Source organism: Bidens hawaiensis, unplaced genomic scaffold (genome assembly GCF_021521415.1).
Source record: "Bidens hawaiensis isolate Kalapana, Puna unplaced genomic scaffold, B.hawaiensis_p1.1 tig00040540_1, whole genome shotgun sequence".
Taxonomy (NCBI): domain Eukaryota; kingdom Viridiplantae; phylum Streptophyta; class Magnoliopsida; order Asterales; family Asteraceae; genus Bidens; species Bidens hawaiensis.
Window position 1 is genome coordinate 40,768 of NW_027505664.1, and position 19,124 is coordinate 59,891.

Below are 19,124 nucleotides of genomic sequence, written 5' to 3' on the forward strand. Positions count from 1 at the left end.
GTTTCTAAGAAATGTACCTAAATAGAGTATTGAACTGTCCCTTTCTAAATTTGGAGTTAACAAATATGTCATACCTTGCATAGGATGTCACTATTTTGACTTTGACCTTCCAACAGTATTATCATTCCATGAATTTTATAAGCAAATATGTTAATATTATTTTATAAGTTTCTTCATACTACTAATCAATAAAATATGTGACAATATTATAACTTATAACTATTGTTACTATTGATAAAAGTTTGTGCTAGCCACCAGTTATTTTCTATATAAAACCATTAGATTCGGATTAAATACGCAGAAAACAATTTGGTGAAGTCGTTAGGTCATATCGAATCCAGCTTTGAGGATGAAAAGTTGCTCGATTGGGCACAACCAGACATACAACTTGCGCATGCATACCAAGGGCGCGTGAACATTTAAGCTCGCTTAATCACTTTCATCTAATAACAATATGCGCATGTATACCATAAACCCAACATTTGAATTGAACCCGTCAGTTTCATCCAATAGTATTGCAACAAATGTCCAAAAGTTACTGGGTAGAGGTTACGAGACTAGCTAATGCTTATACTTGCGACACCACCCAATTTTAATAAATAAAAGTGATGGAATCACGTTAATCGTTCACTCTTACGACACACGTATCCTTGTTGGAAGAATGCAAGTTGAAGGGGCCTACGCTCTCGTTCACTTATGTCGTAAAACCACTTGTCACTTGGAGATTCGTCCAAATATTCATGTTCACCAAATAATTTAAGAAAAAGAAAAACTATGTAATAAGTTATAACCATATTATTTTATAAAATCATAATAAAAGAAGATATCTATCTACACCTAAAAAAATAATAAGATAGCAAAATATGAATTCTTAAACCCAAAGCTTCATGTACTCACCACCAACTCTATAGTATATGCAGCCTTAATTGTTTTGTAAGCAAAACCCACTCACATACTTCCATCATTTAACCTTCAAAGCTAGCTCCATCGCCATCCACAAATGGGTTCTCTTCACTCACCAATGGCTGCTCGATCCGCAGCAATGCTCGAGACATCCTGCGGCTATTTGCTACAAGAACTACAGGCTAGTTTTTTTCTCTTTTGTGCACTTGTAATGTCGTAAGTTTGCATGATGTGTCATGCACTCATCTGATTTCACACCATCAAACGGCTGTCCACAAAAACACTAAGACTACTTTTTGGGTAAAAAAAAAGACAAACTTTGAAATTTATTGTTGGTTGTTTGAATAATATCTGGATGGCCATTCTGACCAAAGATGGTCAAACTTTGAAATTCTTTGGTCAAAACGGACTACTGTTTGAAACTGTGTGGGATTAAATCATTAAATGTCAAACAATGTGTGTATAGTTGACACATTGCATAATTTTTAATGTTGCATAATGTCATTTTATGACTTGTGAGTATAGATGATTTGGGATGAAGTTGGGGAAGATGAATTCGAACGAGAAAAGGTTTTAGTTGATCTCGAGCACGAGTGTCTTCAAGTTTATAGAAGGAAAGTCGACAATGCGAATATGTCACGTGCACGGTTGCATCAAGAGTTGGCAGACTCTGAAGCTCAGTTTACTCATTTGCTTTTGTCACTCGATGAACGATCGCTTCATACTAGGGTAAGTTCAGTTTATTAATTCCATTTTTTTCAAATGTTACATTGACATATTGTAACCAAATGTCTAATTAATTTCCGTAGCCGGAGAAAATGGCTGGAACACTTAAAGAACAACTCGGGGCGATTGCACCTGCGCTACAAAGGTTGCAAACTAAAAAGGCTGAGAGAATGAAACAGTTTGAAGCTATACAATCAGAAATTCAAAAAATATCGGCAGAATTAGCCGGCCAGTCTGAATACGACGATTTGTTACCTCGTGTTGTTGTAAATGAAAATGATCTTTCATTAAAGAGACTTGAAGAATATCAAATGGAGCTTCAAAGACTTCATGATGACAAGGTACAACAAACTCTTATTAAACGAGCTTGTTTTTAGATTCGAGCTCGTTAAGTTACTATCGAGACAATCTTGAATAGCTCACAATCGAATTTTCATCTCTAACTTTACAAATAATATTAAAACTTTATATCAAAATTCAAAACACAATAAGTAAATAGATATTTTTTCAATAAGAATTTTAATTAAGTTCTTATAAGTTTGTGATGAAAATAAAGAGTGACAGGCTTGAAAGAGTGAAAAACTACATAAACAAGATTCAAAACTTATCTGCTACATTAGGAATGGATTCATCAATGATCATCACAAAGGTCCACCCGAGCTTAAAAGACTTATCAGGGCTCTCTAAGAACATGAGTGACCGTGTTTTGGCTAAACTCGATAGCACAGTTGAATCCCTAGAAGCCGAAAAGCATTCGCGTATTGAAAAGGTAAATTTTTGTCCTATACATTAACTTTTATTATGTCAAACAAATATCAACACATGTATGTATTTATGTACGTACGTACGTACGTATGTATGTATGTATGTAGATACCAAGTTGTATATTATATAAAGTTAACTATTTAATGTTTTCACAGCTTCAAAATCTTGGAAACTCTTTGAAAAACTTATGGGACTTGTTGGACACTCCTTACAACGACCGACAATTATTTTCGCACATTTCTAGCTCAACGACGAATATCTCAACTCCTGGGAGCCTAGCCGTCAAGATGATCGAGCAGGTTTGTATTACGTGTGTGTTGTAACTTGTAACTGACCGAACCTTCCTAAACAAAGCAATGTGTTGTTTGGTAACCTCTTAATGATCAACTATCAACTTCGGTATCAATACTTTAACGTGTCGTGTTTGTTGAAATGTGGCAGGCAAAGGCTGAAGTGGAAAAGTTAGACCAACTAAAAGCTAGCAAAATGAAAGAGCTTCTTTTAAAGAGGCAGACCGAGCTCGAAAACATTTGCAGGTGGTCGCATATGGAGATCCCTCCGTTGTCGGAGATGGACCATGTTGTTAATTCAAAAAATCGCGGTTAGATTTCACATTAGGAAAATGAACTAAATGGACATTTGACCGGTCAATGTCGACAAAATATCCATTTGACCAATCCAATTCCTATAACATCCAGCCTGAAAAAAAATCTCATGGGAAGCCAAAATAATCATGTCGTGTTGACGATTTAAAAAGAAACTAGCGACCTGACAATTAAGAGTGAACATTTTAGGAATTGGTTAAACAAATGGGCACTTTTTCAACGTAAAACGGTCAAATGGACACGCTGGTCATTATCCCGTCTATTTACTCTCATACAAAAGTTAAAAATACTAATAATCCACCTTAAAACACGATGGTAGGGGAGATGGACTATGCCAATCTTCTAAACAGCATGGACGGACAAATAGCAAAAGCCGGAGATGAAGCGTTGAGTAGGAAAACGATTATGGAGAAGGTTGAGAAATGGGTGTTAGCGCGCGATGAGGAACGATGGCTAGAAGAGTATAGCATGGTTAGTTAGCTAGCTAGTTATTGGGTTGTTTTTATTAACATTATATGTTCAGAAATTAGACATGTTTTTTTTGTTTGTTATCTAGGATGACAATAGGTACTCGGTTACTCGAGGCGCTCACAAGAACCTAAAGCGGGCCGAGCGGGCCCGTGCGATGGTCAACAAACTACCAGCTTTGGTGGAGTTGTTGATTGTCAAGACAAAGAGTTGGGAAGAAGAAAGAAAGAAAGTGTTCTTCTACGACGAGGTAAAAATTATAGAACGTTCATAGATATTTGACGAAAGCTAAGTATATTTTTCACATATATTTTCACACTTAAATTTTGGTTATTAGAATGTTGGTTAATTTTGTTGACTCGCCTGGTAAATTTAATGGGATAATGATCAAAAATACAAACGACATTCCTTAACTAACCCCTCAAACACAAAAATACCTAAAATGGCCACTTTCTAAATTGTCGGATCTAACAAATTAGAATTGACATCCAACGGATCCATCTGACACCGTTTCGTTTTTGAATCAACCACATTTAGACAGGTATGCACTTAAACGGTCGGTCGTGGTTCTATTCCGTCGGGCTTCATATCTGTTATGCCGGGCCTCTGATTTATTATGCTGGTCTTCATTTTTGTATGTGATACTATTCCGTCAGGCTCGACGGAATAGATATGAAGCCCGAGAGAATAAAAATGAAGTCCGGCATAATAAATATGAAGTGCGACGGAATAGATCTATGGACGACTGTTTAAGTGTATACGTGTCTAGATGTGGTTAGATAAAAAACAAAAGGGTTTCATATAGATCCGTCGGATATCAATTCTAATTCGTTGGAACCGACAGTTTCGAAAGTGGTCATTTTGGGTATTTTTGGTTTGGGGGGTTAGTAAGGGAATGTTGTTGGTAAAAAGTGTCATTTTGGTCACTATCCCAAATTTAATCCTCGTACACTCGCATAACGAAACATGATGACGTCTGTAATTTTTTGGATCTGCCACCGATCACTCCATGTACGTTTGGCTTTGTAGGTGCCTTTATTGGCATTGATGGAAGAGTACAATATGTCAAGACGAGAAAAAGAAGAAGAGAAACTACGACATCAACGTGTGAGTACAATATTTGCTAACAAAAATAAACACGTTTTATTTTTCATAACTATATAACTAGTTAACATCTATGATCTCTTCTTGTAGGAAAAGAAGTTGACACAAAGTAAAGTCGCGGTTTTGCATGAAAGAGCAATGTTAACCCGACCAACAACGAGCTCTCGTGGCCGACTAGAACAAAGTCACGATGGGGAGTTCAAAAGGGGTTCAGCATGCGTACAACTAGGATCGAGTAATGTAAGATCCCCTTTTCATAACGCACCTTATGTAAAGGATGGATGGGGGTCTCAAGGACCAAAGAGGTTTCCACGAAGTCGTATTGATCGTCAATTTAGAGACGAACAAGCCGCGGTTGCGTCGACATCTTTTAATCCTATATCTCCTTGACAAGATCCATATGTTGTTAATTATCATGATTATATTCGATTGGTTAAAGAAATGATTTATGATTGTAAAGATTAGAGGGTATGTAAATAGACAAATTAAATATTATTGTGTATTTTGTATACGATATGATATCATAAAGAGAATGCATATATATGATGTTGCAAAGTTGACTATTTATGTTATTTGATCGGATCATTTGGATTAATTTATATGTTGAATATGATGCATAATAGTGTGTATATTAACAATTGATGTATTTCTAAGTTCCGCATTGATGGGTGAACGATGCATAGCTCATAACTTTTAACTCTTAATGAGGTCAATATAATTTTTTTTTAAAGGGGTCATATGACTCATATCATTAGCTACTTGATAGAGCATTTTTTTATTAACGGTTTCTTTATATGCTACTTGATTATTTTTTAATGGTTTAGTTGTCGTAACTATGAATTATTGATGGGTCTAAAATTTTTAATGTTTTTTATAAGTTATTAGTAACGGGTTAACTAAAAACTTTTTTTAACCCGCTAAGAATTCAAAATTGCGACCCGGTCGTATACTAAACCCTAAAAATGAACCGATTAATATCTAAAAAAAACTATTAATGAAAGCATTTAGCTTTTAGGGGGTGTTTTGATTGCTTATTTTCACCAATTTATAATTTATTAACTTTTTGAAAAGTAATAAGGTGTTTGGGATTGTTTTTTGTGTGAGAAGAAAAAGTTAATTAGTTAAACTTTTGTAACTTATTAACTTATTGAAAAGTTATAAAAGGTTTTACAAGAAATCCCTAACAACCCTTAAGATGTCATTATAAATAAGGCGGTAATTAACAAATGGCAAAAAAAACATGCAATATGGTAAAAACTTGAATCTTTTTGAAGAGATGACATCCAAAAAAAAAATCCAGGCAGAATAAAACATATTTAAACATAAAAAAAATATAGGAATAATCCCCAAAATCAACGAACTAACAAACTGGATCACCCAAAATAACTTAGAAAAGCAAAGGATACACAAACAGAAAGACTAACAAACCAAACGATCGAACCTCAACATTTGAGCCAGAGAGACGCGGAAGAAGAGAGGTAGATCAAATATCCGAGAAGCCCACCTAAACCCGCTAATCACAAATTTCAGACGAACATCAACTTGAATACGAGAGTTGGTGGTCGTGGGTACTATCTGTATACATGACATGCATATTGGCAAGATCATGAACATCATAAAAACGCATTTAGCATTCATTGTTGTTAGACGTGACAGAGATTATTTATGTGTGGAAGGAATGTTAATTTTATTGATTGTATAATTTATAGAACCAAGTTAACGGTTTCTATAAATACACACAACTCTATTATTAATCTAACTATACTATTAAAACAATAGGCTTTATGCCAAAATCTACCCTTCCTATTGGTTGGTGACTATACTTACCATGTATATCAATGACTTCTCTATTTTTTATCTTAATAAAATAAATCAAAAATATATTTAAATAAGATTCATCAATGCAATTAAAGTATTTTCTTTCATTTTCATTTAATGTTTAATTTTGAATTTTGAATATTTTATAATTATGTTTGAAATTAATAATTCTCCATATAATTATGTTTTATAACTAATTTATTTTATTATTTTTGGTTTATTTCATTCACAACCTTTTTTTCTTTACATCAAGCTTAATTTTTTTTATATAATAGATATAGATATATATAATATATGGATTTAATATATAAGAGATTACGGATTTAATATATAATATATAATTTAGATAATTACTTGATATTTCATCAACAGAAGAGATTACGGATTTAATTTAGAGATTGGTGATTTTAAATATTCTAATTGATTATATTGGATTTAAATCAAATAACATACAATAATTGATTTTAGTGAATATAGTAAAACTTAATGATGGTTAATCATAACAAATATACGTAACAAATAATCAAATCAAATAATATACAGATTGGTGATTTGACCTATTGACTGAATTAAATAATTGGCGATTTAAAATAACAAAATTGATTATATTGGATAAATTAAAACACTAGACATCATAGTATCCGGCGCATGTTAATAAATAAATACAAAATTAATAACTTTTATTTTCACACCTTATATGAATTACATTACAATTGATGTTTAAATGTTTAAATATAGTCAACTTTTAGATTAAATAATATTACATTTATGCTAATCTAATTTTATAACATTGCATTTTAGTTACGATTTCCATTCTATTCGTTCTTACTATAAGTTTTTTGAAAATTTTTGAAATTTCCTACATTTTTGTTTCTAATCAGTTACCTGTATACCTTCCTAGATTAAACGATTTCCATTCTATTCGTTCTTACTATAAGTTTATTGAAAATTTTTGAAATTTCCTACATTTTTGTTTCTAATCAATTACCTGTATACCTTCCTAGAGTAAAAAGTCTCCCATAATTCGTCTCAGTTAATCAAATATTTTATTAACCATCCTTAAGATTTATTATAAATGTATATGTTGACCTATTGACTGATTTAAATACTTGTTAATTTTAAATATTCTAATTGATTATATTGGATTTGATAATTAGTGTTCAATTGTATTCAAATTCTGTTAATGTTAATACATAAAAACAAAATTAGTAACTTTTATTTTCACACCTTATATAAATTACATTACATAATATATAGTTTTATAATTGATGTTTAAATGTTTAAATATAGTCAACATTTAGATTTATATTACGGATTTAAATTCAAAATTTGAAAATTCCATTAATTATGATTTCCCTTTTATTCTTCTTACTAAAAGTTATTTGAAAATTTTTGAAATTTCCTAAATTTTTGTTTCTAATCAATTAGCTACATACCTTCCTTCTATAAATGAGTCTCCCATGATTCATTTCGTATAAATACGTAACTTTGATAGTGTAATTCTTACACCATCAAACCCTCTTTAGCAAAAACGATTAGCCTTGTGCCAAAGGTTTTTATTTTGTGTTGTTTTTATTACATCGCCCATTTTTGTATTCATATTTCCGGTAATGTTTTATATTTATTTTAATTTCTATATAATTTTTTTATAATCTCTTTAGGTTGTAAATCAAAATCCAAGATTGAATTAATATGTTGAAGTTATTACGGTCTTCCGGTAGCGTTTTCCGGTAAGGTTTTATATTTATTTTAATTTTTATATTACTTTGTTATAATATCTTTAGATTCTATATCAAAATTCAAGATTAAACTGATAATTTTCATTTTTGTTTGCATTTATATTAATATTTTTATGATTTTTTCTTATAATCCTTTTAGGTTATATATCAAAATCGAAGATTCAATGGAGATCTTCACTATTTCGTTTTTCCGGTAACGCGATTCAAATTTTCCGGTTGTAAGTTATAACATCAATTTTATATTTTTTCACATGATTCAAATCTTCCATAATTTGTAATATATTTATTATGTGATATTAATATTAGTATTTAATTTTATCATTTCAGGTTATTGTCCCCAACTTAGTATAGCTAATTTCATTGATTGAAAATTGTTTGATAAGATGTCTTTTATTTTTGTTTAATATTGATTTATATTTATGTTAGTATTCATGTATTTATTTATTTTTCACAATTTATGTAATTTAATTGATTATTATATAATCCCGAAATGAAATTTAGTTGATTATTCTATAATACATTAAATTATCAATAGTAAGATAATCAATCTTATATTGTTGTTGGTCAAAGTCCAATTATATTGAATAGGTTTAAATAACATTTACATATTTGATTATATTGAATAGGTTTAAATAACAACAATTTGAATAAATTAGCGATTTGACTCAATTTGACCATTTATATTGAATAGGTTTAAATAAAATTTACATATATAAACATAATTCTCATTCCTAATATGACTAATTTTTTTCAACCCTTTTTTTTTTTGAATATCATCCATAAATATAAACTCACTTCATAATTATTCAATATTCATGTATTAAATAAAAAAAATATTAGTTTCTTCTAAATATTTCAAGCTATTGTGAATTTAATGTCAGTTACAACTAAATTCCTTAAGTTAATAATAAAAATTATTTATTTGAACCATTTTGAAATTCGAATTCTTGACCACTTACAAAAATAGGTTATATAGTTAATAATCCGGTGCTCATGTACATTATGGAATCTTTAATACATTTGACCAATTTAATATGTCTTTATTATAATTTTTTAATTACCGTGTTTTAATTAAGGAAACTAATAAATTATTATTGTTAATTAATTAATGTATTTACGTTTTTATAAAGATTGTTATAATACGTGTTTTCGTTAGGTTAGGTGATATAATGTTTTAAACACGATTAATTACAATATAATTAAAATTGATATGTTTAACTCTACACCATATTTCAAGCTAGAGCATAAAATTAGTAATGTACAAGAATAAGTTAGTAATTGTGTTGGTGCATTTTGTGACCGTCGCTATGCAATTCTGTTCAGCGGAAACGAAATACGAAGTTAGAACAACTTCGCCATAGGCGAAGTTGTAACAACTTCTGCCATAGGCGAAGTTAGAACAACTTCGCCTTAGGCGAAGTTGTAACAACTTCGCCTACAGGCCCAAGCCCGTGAAGTTGTTTATATATATATATATATATATATATATATATATATATATATATATATATGTGTGTGTCTTGGTTAGGTTTGGGGGATCCAGAAAGTTAGAGAGTTTTGTGTCCAGTTCAAGTAGCTAGAGAGAAACCGAGAGAGAGAGCCGTATGGGACGGCCCGAGGTAGAGCTCACCTCGGGTCGACCGTCTTTGTTTTCATGTTTTGGTATGTAACGAGTTATGGTTATTATTATAAAAGATCTGCAGATTTGTTTATCCCGTTCGTGTGTTTGTTCGTGTGTGTGTATGTGTGTAATCGTGTTCTTCGTCTTCTACACCAATAAACGAGCCTAGGAGGATTCCGCACTCCTAAACCTCGTGCGGATCTCATATCGATCGGCGACGCCCCGCGCGGGGGGACTTACAAGTGGTATCAGAGCCTTAGGCTCTTATGCTATGGTTCGAGATCTGCGTTTTGGTGTTTCTGGCACGTTTCTGATCGTTTCTGGCCGATCAGCGCCGCAGGCGAAGTTATGGGGATCAGGCGAAGTTGTCGCTTAAATTTTAGGGTTTAGGCGAAGATATAAGGTTAAGCGAAGTTATTCACAACTTCGCCTACCTCACAAGTTCGCTTATCTCAGGCGAAGTTATCTGTCAGGCGAAGTTTTGGACAAGCGAAGTTATGGACAGGCGAGTTGACTTTAGGCGAAGTTAAAAAAAAAAAAAGTGTTTGGAGTTTTCGTCTGTATGGCCAGGTGTACACGATTATTGTGAGACCGAAGACGTTGTTCCGTCAACGAGTGAAACTTGTTATCTCTTGGTCTTACGTGTGAACAAATACGTGTCAACTCTGGATATGGAGTTGAGTTTGTGAATGGGATATTGATTGAAACTGGATATTGACACATATTTAGGTGTTTGTGGGCAATGAAATAGTTGTTGTTCGAGGTTGACCAACTGAAGAAAGTCAAATTGAACTGAAGGTTTTCGTCATTACTGGATTGCGGTCAGAGCATATTATTTATGTTATTTTCAAGGCGTTCGAGAATTGGATCCCGAAACGTGATGCTTATTTATTAAAGTGAAAATTCTGGAACAAGTTGGATTTAATCGGGAATTAAAGTGTTTATGTTCTTGATCGTTATCCCTGGTGATTGAAGATGCTTCGGATTAATTAATGGTCATGTGTGTTAGATTCTGTCAAGGTGGTTTTGTGATGAAATTGATCACTTGATGTTGAGTAGTTGAAGATTAAACCTTATCGTATGCCGACGTGTTGGTGAAGTTGTTGAGGGAGCCCAACTTCACGTGTTGGTGAAGTCAGAAGGACTCACGTGATTGGTTGAGATGATCAATTAGGCACGGGGATGCATGCATTTCAAAGACCTCAATCTATTTAGTCGGAGAAGCTTACACTGAAGGGGAGATCTGATATGGAAGACGCTGGGTGATTGGTAGATTTGTGAAGCTACACGGCAGTTTCAAACACGGCTGGTTGAAGAACAAACAGAAGATCATCAGTTAAGAGGGAGTCTGTTGGTGCATGTTTTGTAACAGATGATCTTTTGTGTTTGTTAGAATTGAGAGCAACGGTCAAAGGGGAGTCTGTTGGTGCATTTTGTGACCGTCGCTATGCAATTCTGTTCAGCGGAAACGAAGTACGAAGTTAGAACAACTTCGCCATAGGCGAAGTTGTAACAACTTCTGCCATAGGCGAAGTTAGAACAACTTCGCTTTAGGCGAAGTTGTAAAGGCCCAAGCCCGTGAAGTTGTTTATATATATATATGTGTGTGTCTTGGTTAGGTTTGGGGGATCCGGAAAGTTAGAGAGTTTTGTGTCCAGTTCAAGTAGCTAGAGAGAAACCGAGAGAGAGAGCCGTATGGGACGGCCCGAGGTAGAGCTCACCTCGGGTCGACCGTCTTTGTTTTCATGTTTTGGTATGTAACGAGTTATGGTTATTATTATAAAAGATCTGCAGATTTGTTTATCCCGTTCGTGTGTTTGTTCGTGTGTGTGTATGTGTGTAATCGTGTTCTTCGTCTTCTACACCAATAAACGAGTCTATGAGGATTCCGCACTCCTAGACCTCGTGCAGATCTCGTATCGATCGGCGACGCCCCGCGCGGGGGGACTTGCAAATTGATATTTATTACCATTAATATAATTAATCACATCAATTAAACGAATTTTGGTAACTGGTATGAATTTTCAATTCCCATACATCTAAAATTAGACCCAATTAACAATAATATAAATAGTTAAGCCTAGAATATAACTTTGTTTAGCTTTATAAACAAATAATGTATACTAATTAAGCCTATATATTAAAATAATTTTTACTAGAGACGGGATATGAAATTGAAAATTTTAATTGAGTCAACTAATTAAAAATAAATGTATAAACTAACTTCAAAGGATGTTTATTATACGGGATATGATACAATTAATTAAACCTATGTATATACTATATTTCTTTATTAAAATGATGTTACTAAAGAAGGGATAATTTACTTTATGATAAATCATTTAATAGTTTTCTTAATTTACTTTATGATAGTCATTTATTAAAATTAATTACTTTCTATAATAAAAATGATGAGACTAACTTTTATAATATTATTAAATATCCCAAAATTCAAAATCATTTGAATAACCCGATTAAAATCACATTCAATTACCAAAACCACATATCATTCAATTTACCATAATTATGCAAAATCATCAGTTTATGAATTAACTATAATTAAAATATATAATTATTCTCTATATAAATGGGAAAATGTGTTGACTTTTTTAATTTTAAGAAATTAAGAGATTTAGTTTCACAACATTTGATACCAAGCTTAATAACATATTTTCATATTTAATTTATTTATTATGTTTATTTAAATTTATATCATTTACTTTTGTAGGAATTATTAAAAGCTTTTTTGAGGCAGTTTTGTGGTGATGACGCCCCATGTGGAGGTATAATGATTAGGAGGAATAATACTATTATACAATAGTAAGCTTCAATTACTACTAAATATTTATGAACCACTAAAAATTATTTTATTCACCTTTTGTATGTATTAAAAAATGAATACATTATTAGTATCTTACTAATAGAAAATAAGATATCAAAAGGCTATATAAACTATCATCTCAATCTCTAATCGGGTTTTAGGCAAAAGCCTCAATTTATTTGGTGTTTGTTGCATAAGGTTTTTTACTCTATTTATCGAAAGCTTTATAAACTATATTTTTATTATAATTACATACCAGGAGCTTGACAGTGGAATTTGAATACAAGGTAATTTCTTACTTTATATTCATCAATTACGTAGTTAATTTAATTTTGACATTTAAATTGATTAATTACAAATTAAGGTATAAACCTTATATACAAGGAAGTATTTAGGGAGTTGTAGATACTAAATTTATGATACTTTTGTTAAATAAATAGTTAAATTGTATAGAATTTTCTTCATGTTTATTTTAAATTACACTTCAAGTAGTTCTTCATACACCTTGTAAAAGCACAAGGTACTTAAACTATCAAAAAAACACGAGGCTCACAGTTAGATGTCAATCCTTACATGTCTAAGAGATAAAATAATTTGCGAATTGACTATTGGATATAGGTGAAGGGAATGTGGGGGGGGGGGGTTCAAATGACGACAGATGAATGTACAAATTCCAATAATCTTCTAATTAACAATTCATTATATCCAATATCTGATTTAATAGACTTTGTCTATCCTTCGAATTTAGACAAGTTCTATTAACTTACTTTCGAGGACGGGAAATATTGTCGTTTGATATTATATGTGTTTATTAGACGATTTATATGTTTCCACCCGTGACACCCACGGGACAATAACCTAGTTTATTATTATTATCATCCCTTTATGTTACATTTGGACCTACTATACAACCCCTTTTAGCATGCGTGTTCAAAATGGAAAAATGAACATGCAATATGTTTCATTAAATTGCATATAATTTATAAAATTAAAATTAAAAAGTGCCAGATTTATTCATTTATATAAAATAAAATGCATGGGCAATATGTTTTATATTTCAATTAGCGATGACCAGTGATGATATAAGATTATGTTTGGGATTGAATTTGAAAAATACTTATTGATTTATTGGTTTTTTCAAAAAACTACTTTGAAAACAATGATTTTGGGCATTTGAAAACTGTTTTTTAGTCCTTTTAAAAAACTAAAATAAAAAAGATGTATCTGATTGTCAAACACATTTTAACTTATTTGCTTTTTGAAAACAACAATAAGCTAATAAGCATTTTTCAAACTCAATCACAAACATGCTCTAAATACCCGACATTAAGGTATTTTTTATATAAATCTTGCCATATTTAATTTTATAATCCAATGTCACATTGAATTCTACATGCATTTTATAGAAGTAAACTTGATAAATTATCACATAAAAAGTTACAATCACATGGTAATAGTTTTCTACACTCAATTATTTATTTCTATTTTGATATAAAACAATATACATGACTCACAAGATGTACGATAACACAAGTGACACATAGCAAGTATTAGTTAAATGCTCTTTCTAGTGGACTTTTATCATAAATATAACAAGTATTTTCTTCACTAAAGAAAAAAACACATGATCCATTGTTTATTGTTTCAAAGTCTAAATATGATAGCCAATGATTATAGCTCTTACTCTCGTGCTGCATTCAAAACCATGTGGTTTGATCGCACATTAAACTTGGTCATTAGTTTAATCGTTATATAGATGTGATATAATGAGTCGGAGATATAACAGTCAGCTAGTCGCTAAACATTTTTAGTTTTTATTTTTATTTTTAGTGATACGGACGTACTTAAGCACATTGATAGAACTGTACTTTAACAAGTTGAAAAGTTCAAACATGTAATTGTTTCAAAGACACATAGTCATACAAAAATAAAGCTTTTTTAGTAGGAGTGTTTATGATCCAGTTTTCATTCTTTCTAAGTATTGACTGGTGCAAAGATAACAACTTACAGGTACTCTTTATATTTATTTTTTTTAACCAAGAATCATTAAGGGGAACTAATGTGTATGCTATTCTTGCTCAAAAGCATAGACTTAAACAATATACTTTGTTATATGTATATTCAGATACGAGGGATGCTATTCGCCAAAGATGTCCGTAAACAGCTGTCTCAAATAATGCAGAAGATTGCAAAAGGTTAGTAACAGAAAATATATTTACTCACTTTTCAATATTATAAGATGTTAAATAAACAAAAGCAGACATCATGCACCAAGATGATTCACGATAACAACATTTTTCACTCATTTACTTTTGCAGTTTTTTTTCCTGAATGGCCACTTTTACAGAAGATGAAAAGGATGTTTTTATATGTTTCGGAAAAAAATATGATATCGAAAATTTAGAAATACGTGCAAGAATTTTTGAAATTTTGGATGGATCTATATGTAGTTAATCTTTGTATGTATATGCATCAGGGAGCTTGGATGTAAAGAGAAAGGAAAGACGGAGAGATAGAGAACATGATTACAAGAGTTTAAGGAAGTCTCTGTGTGTTGGATATGCATGTCAGCTGGCTGAGCGGATGATTCGTCACAATGGTTATCAAACTCTTGGCTTCAAGTCTCAGCTTGTTCAGGTAATAATAAAAGGGTTTTTTTATAGTTTTTCCTGATAATAGCATTCAACTACAGTTTAGGCGCAAAACAGAAACCAATTTGCATTTTATATTGTTGATTCTAGCAATCAAGTTATAAAAAAAAATAAGCAAAAAGAAAAGAAAACGGGTTGTGATTATATTGTTTTTTATATTTTTATCTTTTGGTTTTGTAGGTACATCCGTCTTCTGTATTGCGAACGGATGACGAAGGAATGCTTCCAAATTATGTTGTATACCATGAACTTATTTCCACTTCACGCCCGTTTATGCGTAATGTTTGTGAAGTAGAGATGCGATGGGTTACTCCAATATTGCAAAAGCTTGACAAAATAAATGTCAACAAACTCAGGTACATAACTGTCTCTCTATATATAATATATATGCAGACATGTATATGTCCATTTGATAATTCTATTACTATCTTTTAAGCAGTGGTGGAGCCTACCAGCCCATGGAGAACACACAAGAAAACCCGAATATTCCAATAAAAGAGGTTAACAATGCGGTGCCCGCAGATGACTCCAGCAGTAGAATACAAGCAGCCCGTGACCGATTTCTTGCTCGTAAAGCAGGCAAATAAAATGGACACTTTTGGTACACTCATTTTATAACCCCAAAATGCAGTACATAAACATTCGATTTGTAACAGAGTTTTTTACACATGTAACCTGTATTTAACTAACATTGTAGTTATTAAAAATTTTTGAAGTTTTGATCGTTTAATTAGCACGCTAATGGTTAACCGCATGATGTACATGCAACACGAGCCATGGTGATCTAGGGACATATGTGGCGGTGATCTTTTTATCATCTTGTTTCGTGACGGAAATCTTTTGGAAAGAGAAACTGATGTTTTAGTATTTACTGAAGAACATGCTCAATTACGACATCAATTATCAAAAGAATGTTTTGATAAATGTACTCATTCCATTTGACTTTTAAAGTCAAACATATTACTTTTGACTTTTAAAGTCAAATACACTCCTTCAGCTCCACTATACATTCTTAAAACCTTATGTTTATGTTTTCTTTGTTGACAACTTTTTGGGATAATCGAAGTGTGAGTGTTAGAAGTTTCAAAGAAATTTGTTTTATTAAATTGAATTTCACACTGTCCGTAACAGATACACTTCTAATATACTACCCTAGTAAGCATGTCACATAAGCTTTTCACCTATTCTTCTTACATGCACATTTTAGCTTCAACGTTACCATGTTCATTCTTTCAACATGCAACCTTACTATTTCCACATTATTACGTTTATATTTTTATTTAACAAACATATTATTTTTATTAAAGGTAATTTCAAGTAACTAAATAAAATTTATTAAGTTTTATTATAATATTATTTTTTTAAAAAATAGTCGTTGGAAAGGTATAAAATAAACTAGCAGTTGGATTTTTTTAAAGTTATCAACTAAATGGCGTTGTATTTTGTAAAATTATCAAATAAAATTAAAATAATACATAAATATACTGGCGTTAACTTTAAAAATATCGCATAGATAAAACTTAAATAAGTTATTTATAACGGTATTTATTAAAATATTACTTATTTATTAGTTATTATTGTTAGGTATTATGTTAATTATTCTTATTTATTGATATTTATCATTATTATAATTAAAAAAAGAATATGATTTGAGTGGTGCAGTGGACCCACCAAAAGATGCATTTATCCGTCTACCTCATCGCTGCATGCCTGGAGTTCACTGTCCACGTCACCACGTGTGCCGTATCTAATCCCCGTTGTGAGTGGTCTAACAAAAGTTACAAATATAACAAATGTAACATCCTAGAATTTTCGTATTTAATAAAAGAAAGTCGCGTTTAGTTATTAGGTTTAAATAATTAACTAACAAGAAAAGATCATGGACTTGGATTAATTAAGATGGATTAAGGGTAATGGGCCTTAGGTCCATGGGTCTTAAGGAGTATAAATACCTTCTTAAACCACCCTAAAACCCTAAATCCTTATTTCCTTTCATCCAAATCTCTACACACTCCAAACACACACACACACATATATGCGGCCGTGAGATTGAGCGAAATTAAGGATCGATTACACGCTAGTTCAAGAAGATCTTTATTACAATAGATAAGTACAAGATCGATAGCCCGAGCTCGTAGAGGTATGTCGTTTACCTTTAAGGTTTACGTTTTCATAAGCTTTTAACCTTGAAACTTAGATCGAGAATGGATCGGTATGAAGGAAACGTAAAGATGTAAACTTGATGATAAAACAAACCTAATGAACCCGTAAACATAAACGGATCGTTTAGGATAAACCGTAGTTATGTTACTAAACGTTTTAAAGCCTAAAGGTCCCAACTTTACATATTTTCGGGCCAAGTTTTTACCCGAAAATGACCATGAGACTGTTCGCGGGGATGGTTAACGCCATATCAGAGGGTTATCGACTGAAACGAAAGTGGTTATGGAGGTTAAGGTCAAACAGGGGCTGTTACTGGGCAACTTCGCCTGCAGCTAAACCCTGCGTAAGTTCGCTAGATGAGAACTTCGCTAAGCGTAAGTTCGCTAGCTGAGAACTTCGCTAAGCGTAAGTTCGCTAGCTGAGAACTTCGCTAAGTTGTAAGTTCGCCTAGATGAGAACTTCGCTAAGTCGTAAGTTCGCCTAGATGAGAACTTCGCTAAGTGGTAAGTTCGCCAAGCTGTGAACTTCGCTTAATGCAAGTTCGCTTACTTAAGTTCACTGGTGGCCAACTTCGCTACATGCTAAGTTCACTTGTATATAACTTCGCGTGTATATAAGTTCGCTAAATGTTAAATTCGCTTAATATTAAGTTCGCCAAAAGTTAAGTTCGCTGAGACATGAATTAAAATCCTAGTGAAAGATGTGTTAAGACAGTTGATGTAAATAAAATTTTTCCAAGCTGACCTGGCAGCTTAACCCTAGCCAGGGGCTCTGCCCCTTGGACCCCGCTAGGGGCTGCCGCCCCTAGAACCCTGCTGCCAGGGGCGCTGCCCTCGGACCCCCGTTCGTTGTGGGTCATATAAAGATAGAAATACGATACGAGTAGTAATAGTTAATTGATACGTGTAATTGTTATACAGTTAGTCGTGCACAACTCAAGAAAGGGATTACCATAAACAGTGAACGTAACCGACTTCAGGTGAGTTTCTAGCCCAACTTCCTTGTTATGTTTTCGGGGCTGTGTGCATACTCGATGTGAATGTTAATACGCATACCTTAAATGGTAAGTGTATGTCTTAATGACATATGTGATTGCTATGAATGTATGCTTGACAGTACGTGAACGACCTTCGGGTATTGCACGTATCGTTAAGGCAAGTAAAGTGTAGTATGTATGTTATGTGTATGTGAATAAGTACGACTATGATATGTAGGATGTTAAATGTATGGATATGATAATGGTGATGATAATTAAAGGTAAGGTAAGGTTAAAGGGTTGCATACCCTAACAATTTATGCGAAGGTTAAAGGGTTGTATACCCTAATAATTTATGCGAAGGTTAAAGGGTTGCATACCCTAATAATATATGCGAAGGTTAAAGGGTTGCATACTCCAATAATATATGCGAAGGTTATAGGGCGAAATGCTCTTTATAACGTAAGGTATGAATATGAAAGGAAAAGAGTAAGTAAGTATGTATAAATGAAAGTATGAAAGCATGGGGTACGTATGAAAGCATGTAATTATGAATATGTTGTATGTTGTATGATTAACTAGAACTCACTCAGCGTAGCTGACTTTTAGTATGCACGCAGGCGAGTAGGATGAGACAGCTGGCTTGAAGGGAGACACATGGTGGATGAATAAAGAAGCTGGCATCTGAAGTTTTACTTGTTAATGTTGAACTAAAAGATATGTTTTAAGTTATGTTTTAAAGACAAATTATGAATGTTTGTAAC

At 32.3% G+C, this 19,124-nt stretch overlaps 2 protein-coding genes across 2 annotated transcripts; both read left to right on the forward strand.

Moving 5' to 3' along the window:
• Nucleotides 1-845: 845 nt before the first annotated feature.
• LOC143614584 (65-kDa microtubule-associated protein 8-like) lies at nt 846-4,961 on the forward strand. The gene is made up of 10 exons (XM_077087979.1): nt 846-1,084; nt 1,429-1,632; nt 1,713-1,970; nt 2,186-2,398; nt 2,550-2,693; nt 2,836-2,995; nt 3,319-3,470; nt 3,556-3,717; nt 4,497-4,574; nt 4,662-4,961. The coding sequence occupies exons 1-10, from the start codon at nt 1,001-1,003 to the stop codon at nt 4,959-4,961; spliced, it is 1,755 nt and encodes a 584-aa protein (XP_076944094.1). The 5' UTR covers nt 846-1,000.
• Nucleotides 4,962-14,523: 9,562 nt separating this feature from the next.
• LOC143614580 (putative pre-mRNA-splicing factor ATP-dependent RNA helicase DEAH4) lies at nt 14,524-16,009 on the forward strand. The gene is made up of 5 exons (XM_077087977.1): nt 14,524-14,580; nt 14,696-14,765; nt 15,047-15,207; nt 15,402-15,577; nt 15,661-16,009. The coding sequence occupies exons 1-5, from the start codon at nt 14,524-14,526 to the stop codon at nt 15,806-15,808; spliced, it is 612 nt and encodes a 203-aa protein (XP_076944092.1). The 3' UTR covers nt 15,809-16,009.
• The last annotated feature ends 3,115 nt before the right edge of the window (nt 16,010-19,124 follow it).

Coding starts and splice junctions, on each gene's coding strand:
- LOC143614584 (XM_077087979.1), top strand. CDS start 1,001: ATGGGTTCTCTTCACTCACCAATGGCTGCTCGATCCGCAGCAATGCTC. Junction 1,971..2,185: donor AAAGACTTCATGATGACAAG/GTACAACAAACT, acceptor ATGAAAATAAAG/AGTGACAGGCTTGAAAGAGT. Junction 2,399..2,549: donor AGCATTCGCGTATTGAAAAG/GTAAATTTTTGT, acceptor ATGTTTTCACAG/CTTCAAAATCTTGGAAACTC.
- LOC143614580 (XM_077087977.1), top strand. CDS start 14,524: ATGATCCAGTTTTCATTCTTTCTAAGTATTGACTGGTGCAAAGATAAC. Junction 14,766..15,046: donor AATGCAGAAGATTGCAAAAG/GTTAGTAACAGA, acceptor TATATGCATCAG/GGAGCTTGGATGTAAAGAGA. Junction 15,578..15,660: donor ATAAATGTCAACAAACTCAG/GTACATAACTGT, acceptor TCTTTTAAGCAG/TGGTGGAGCCTACCAGCCCA.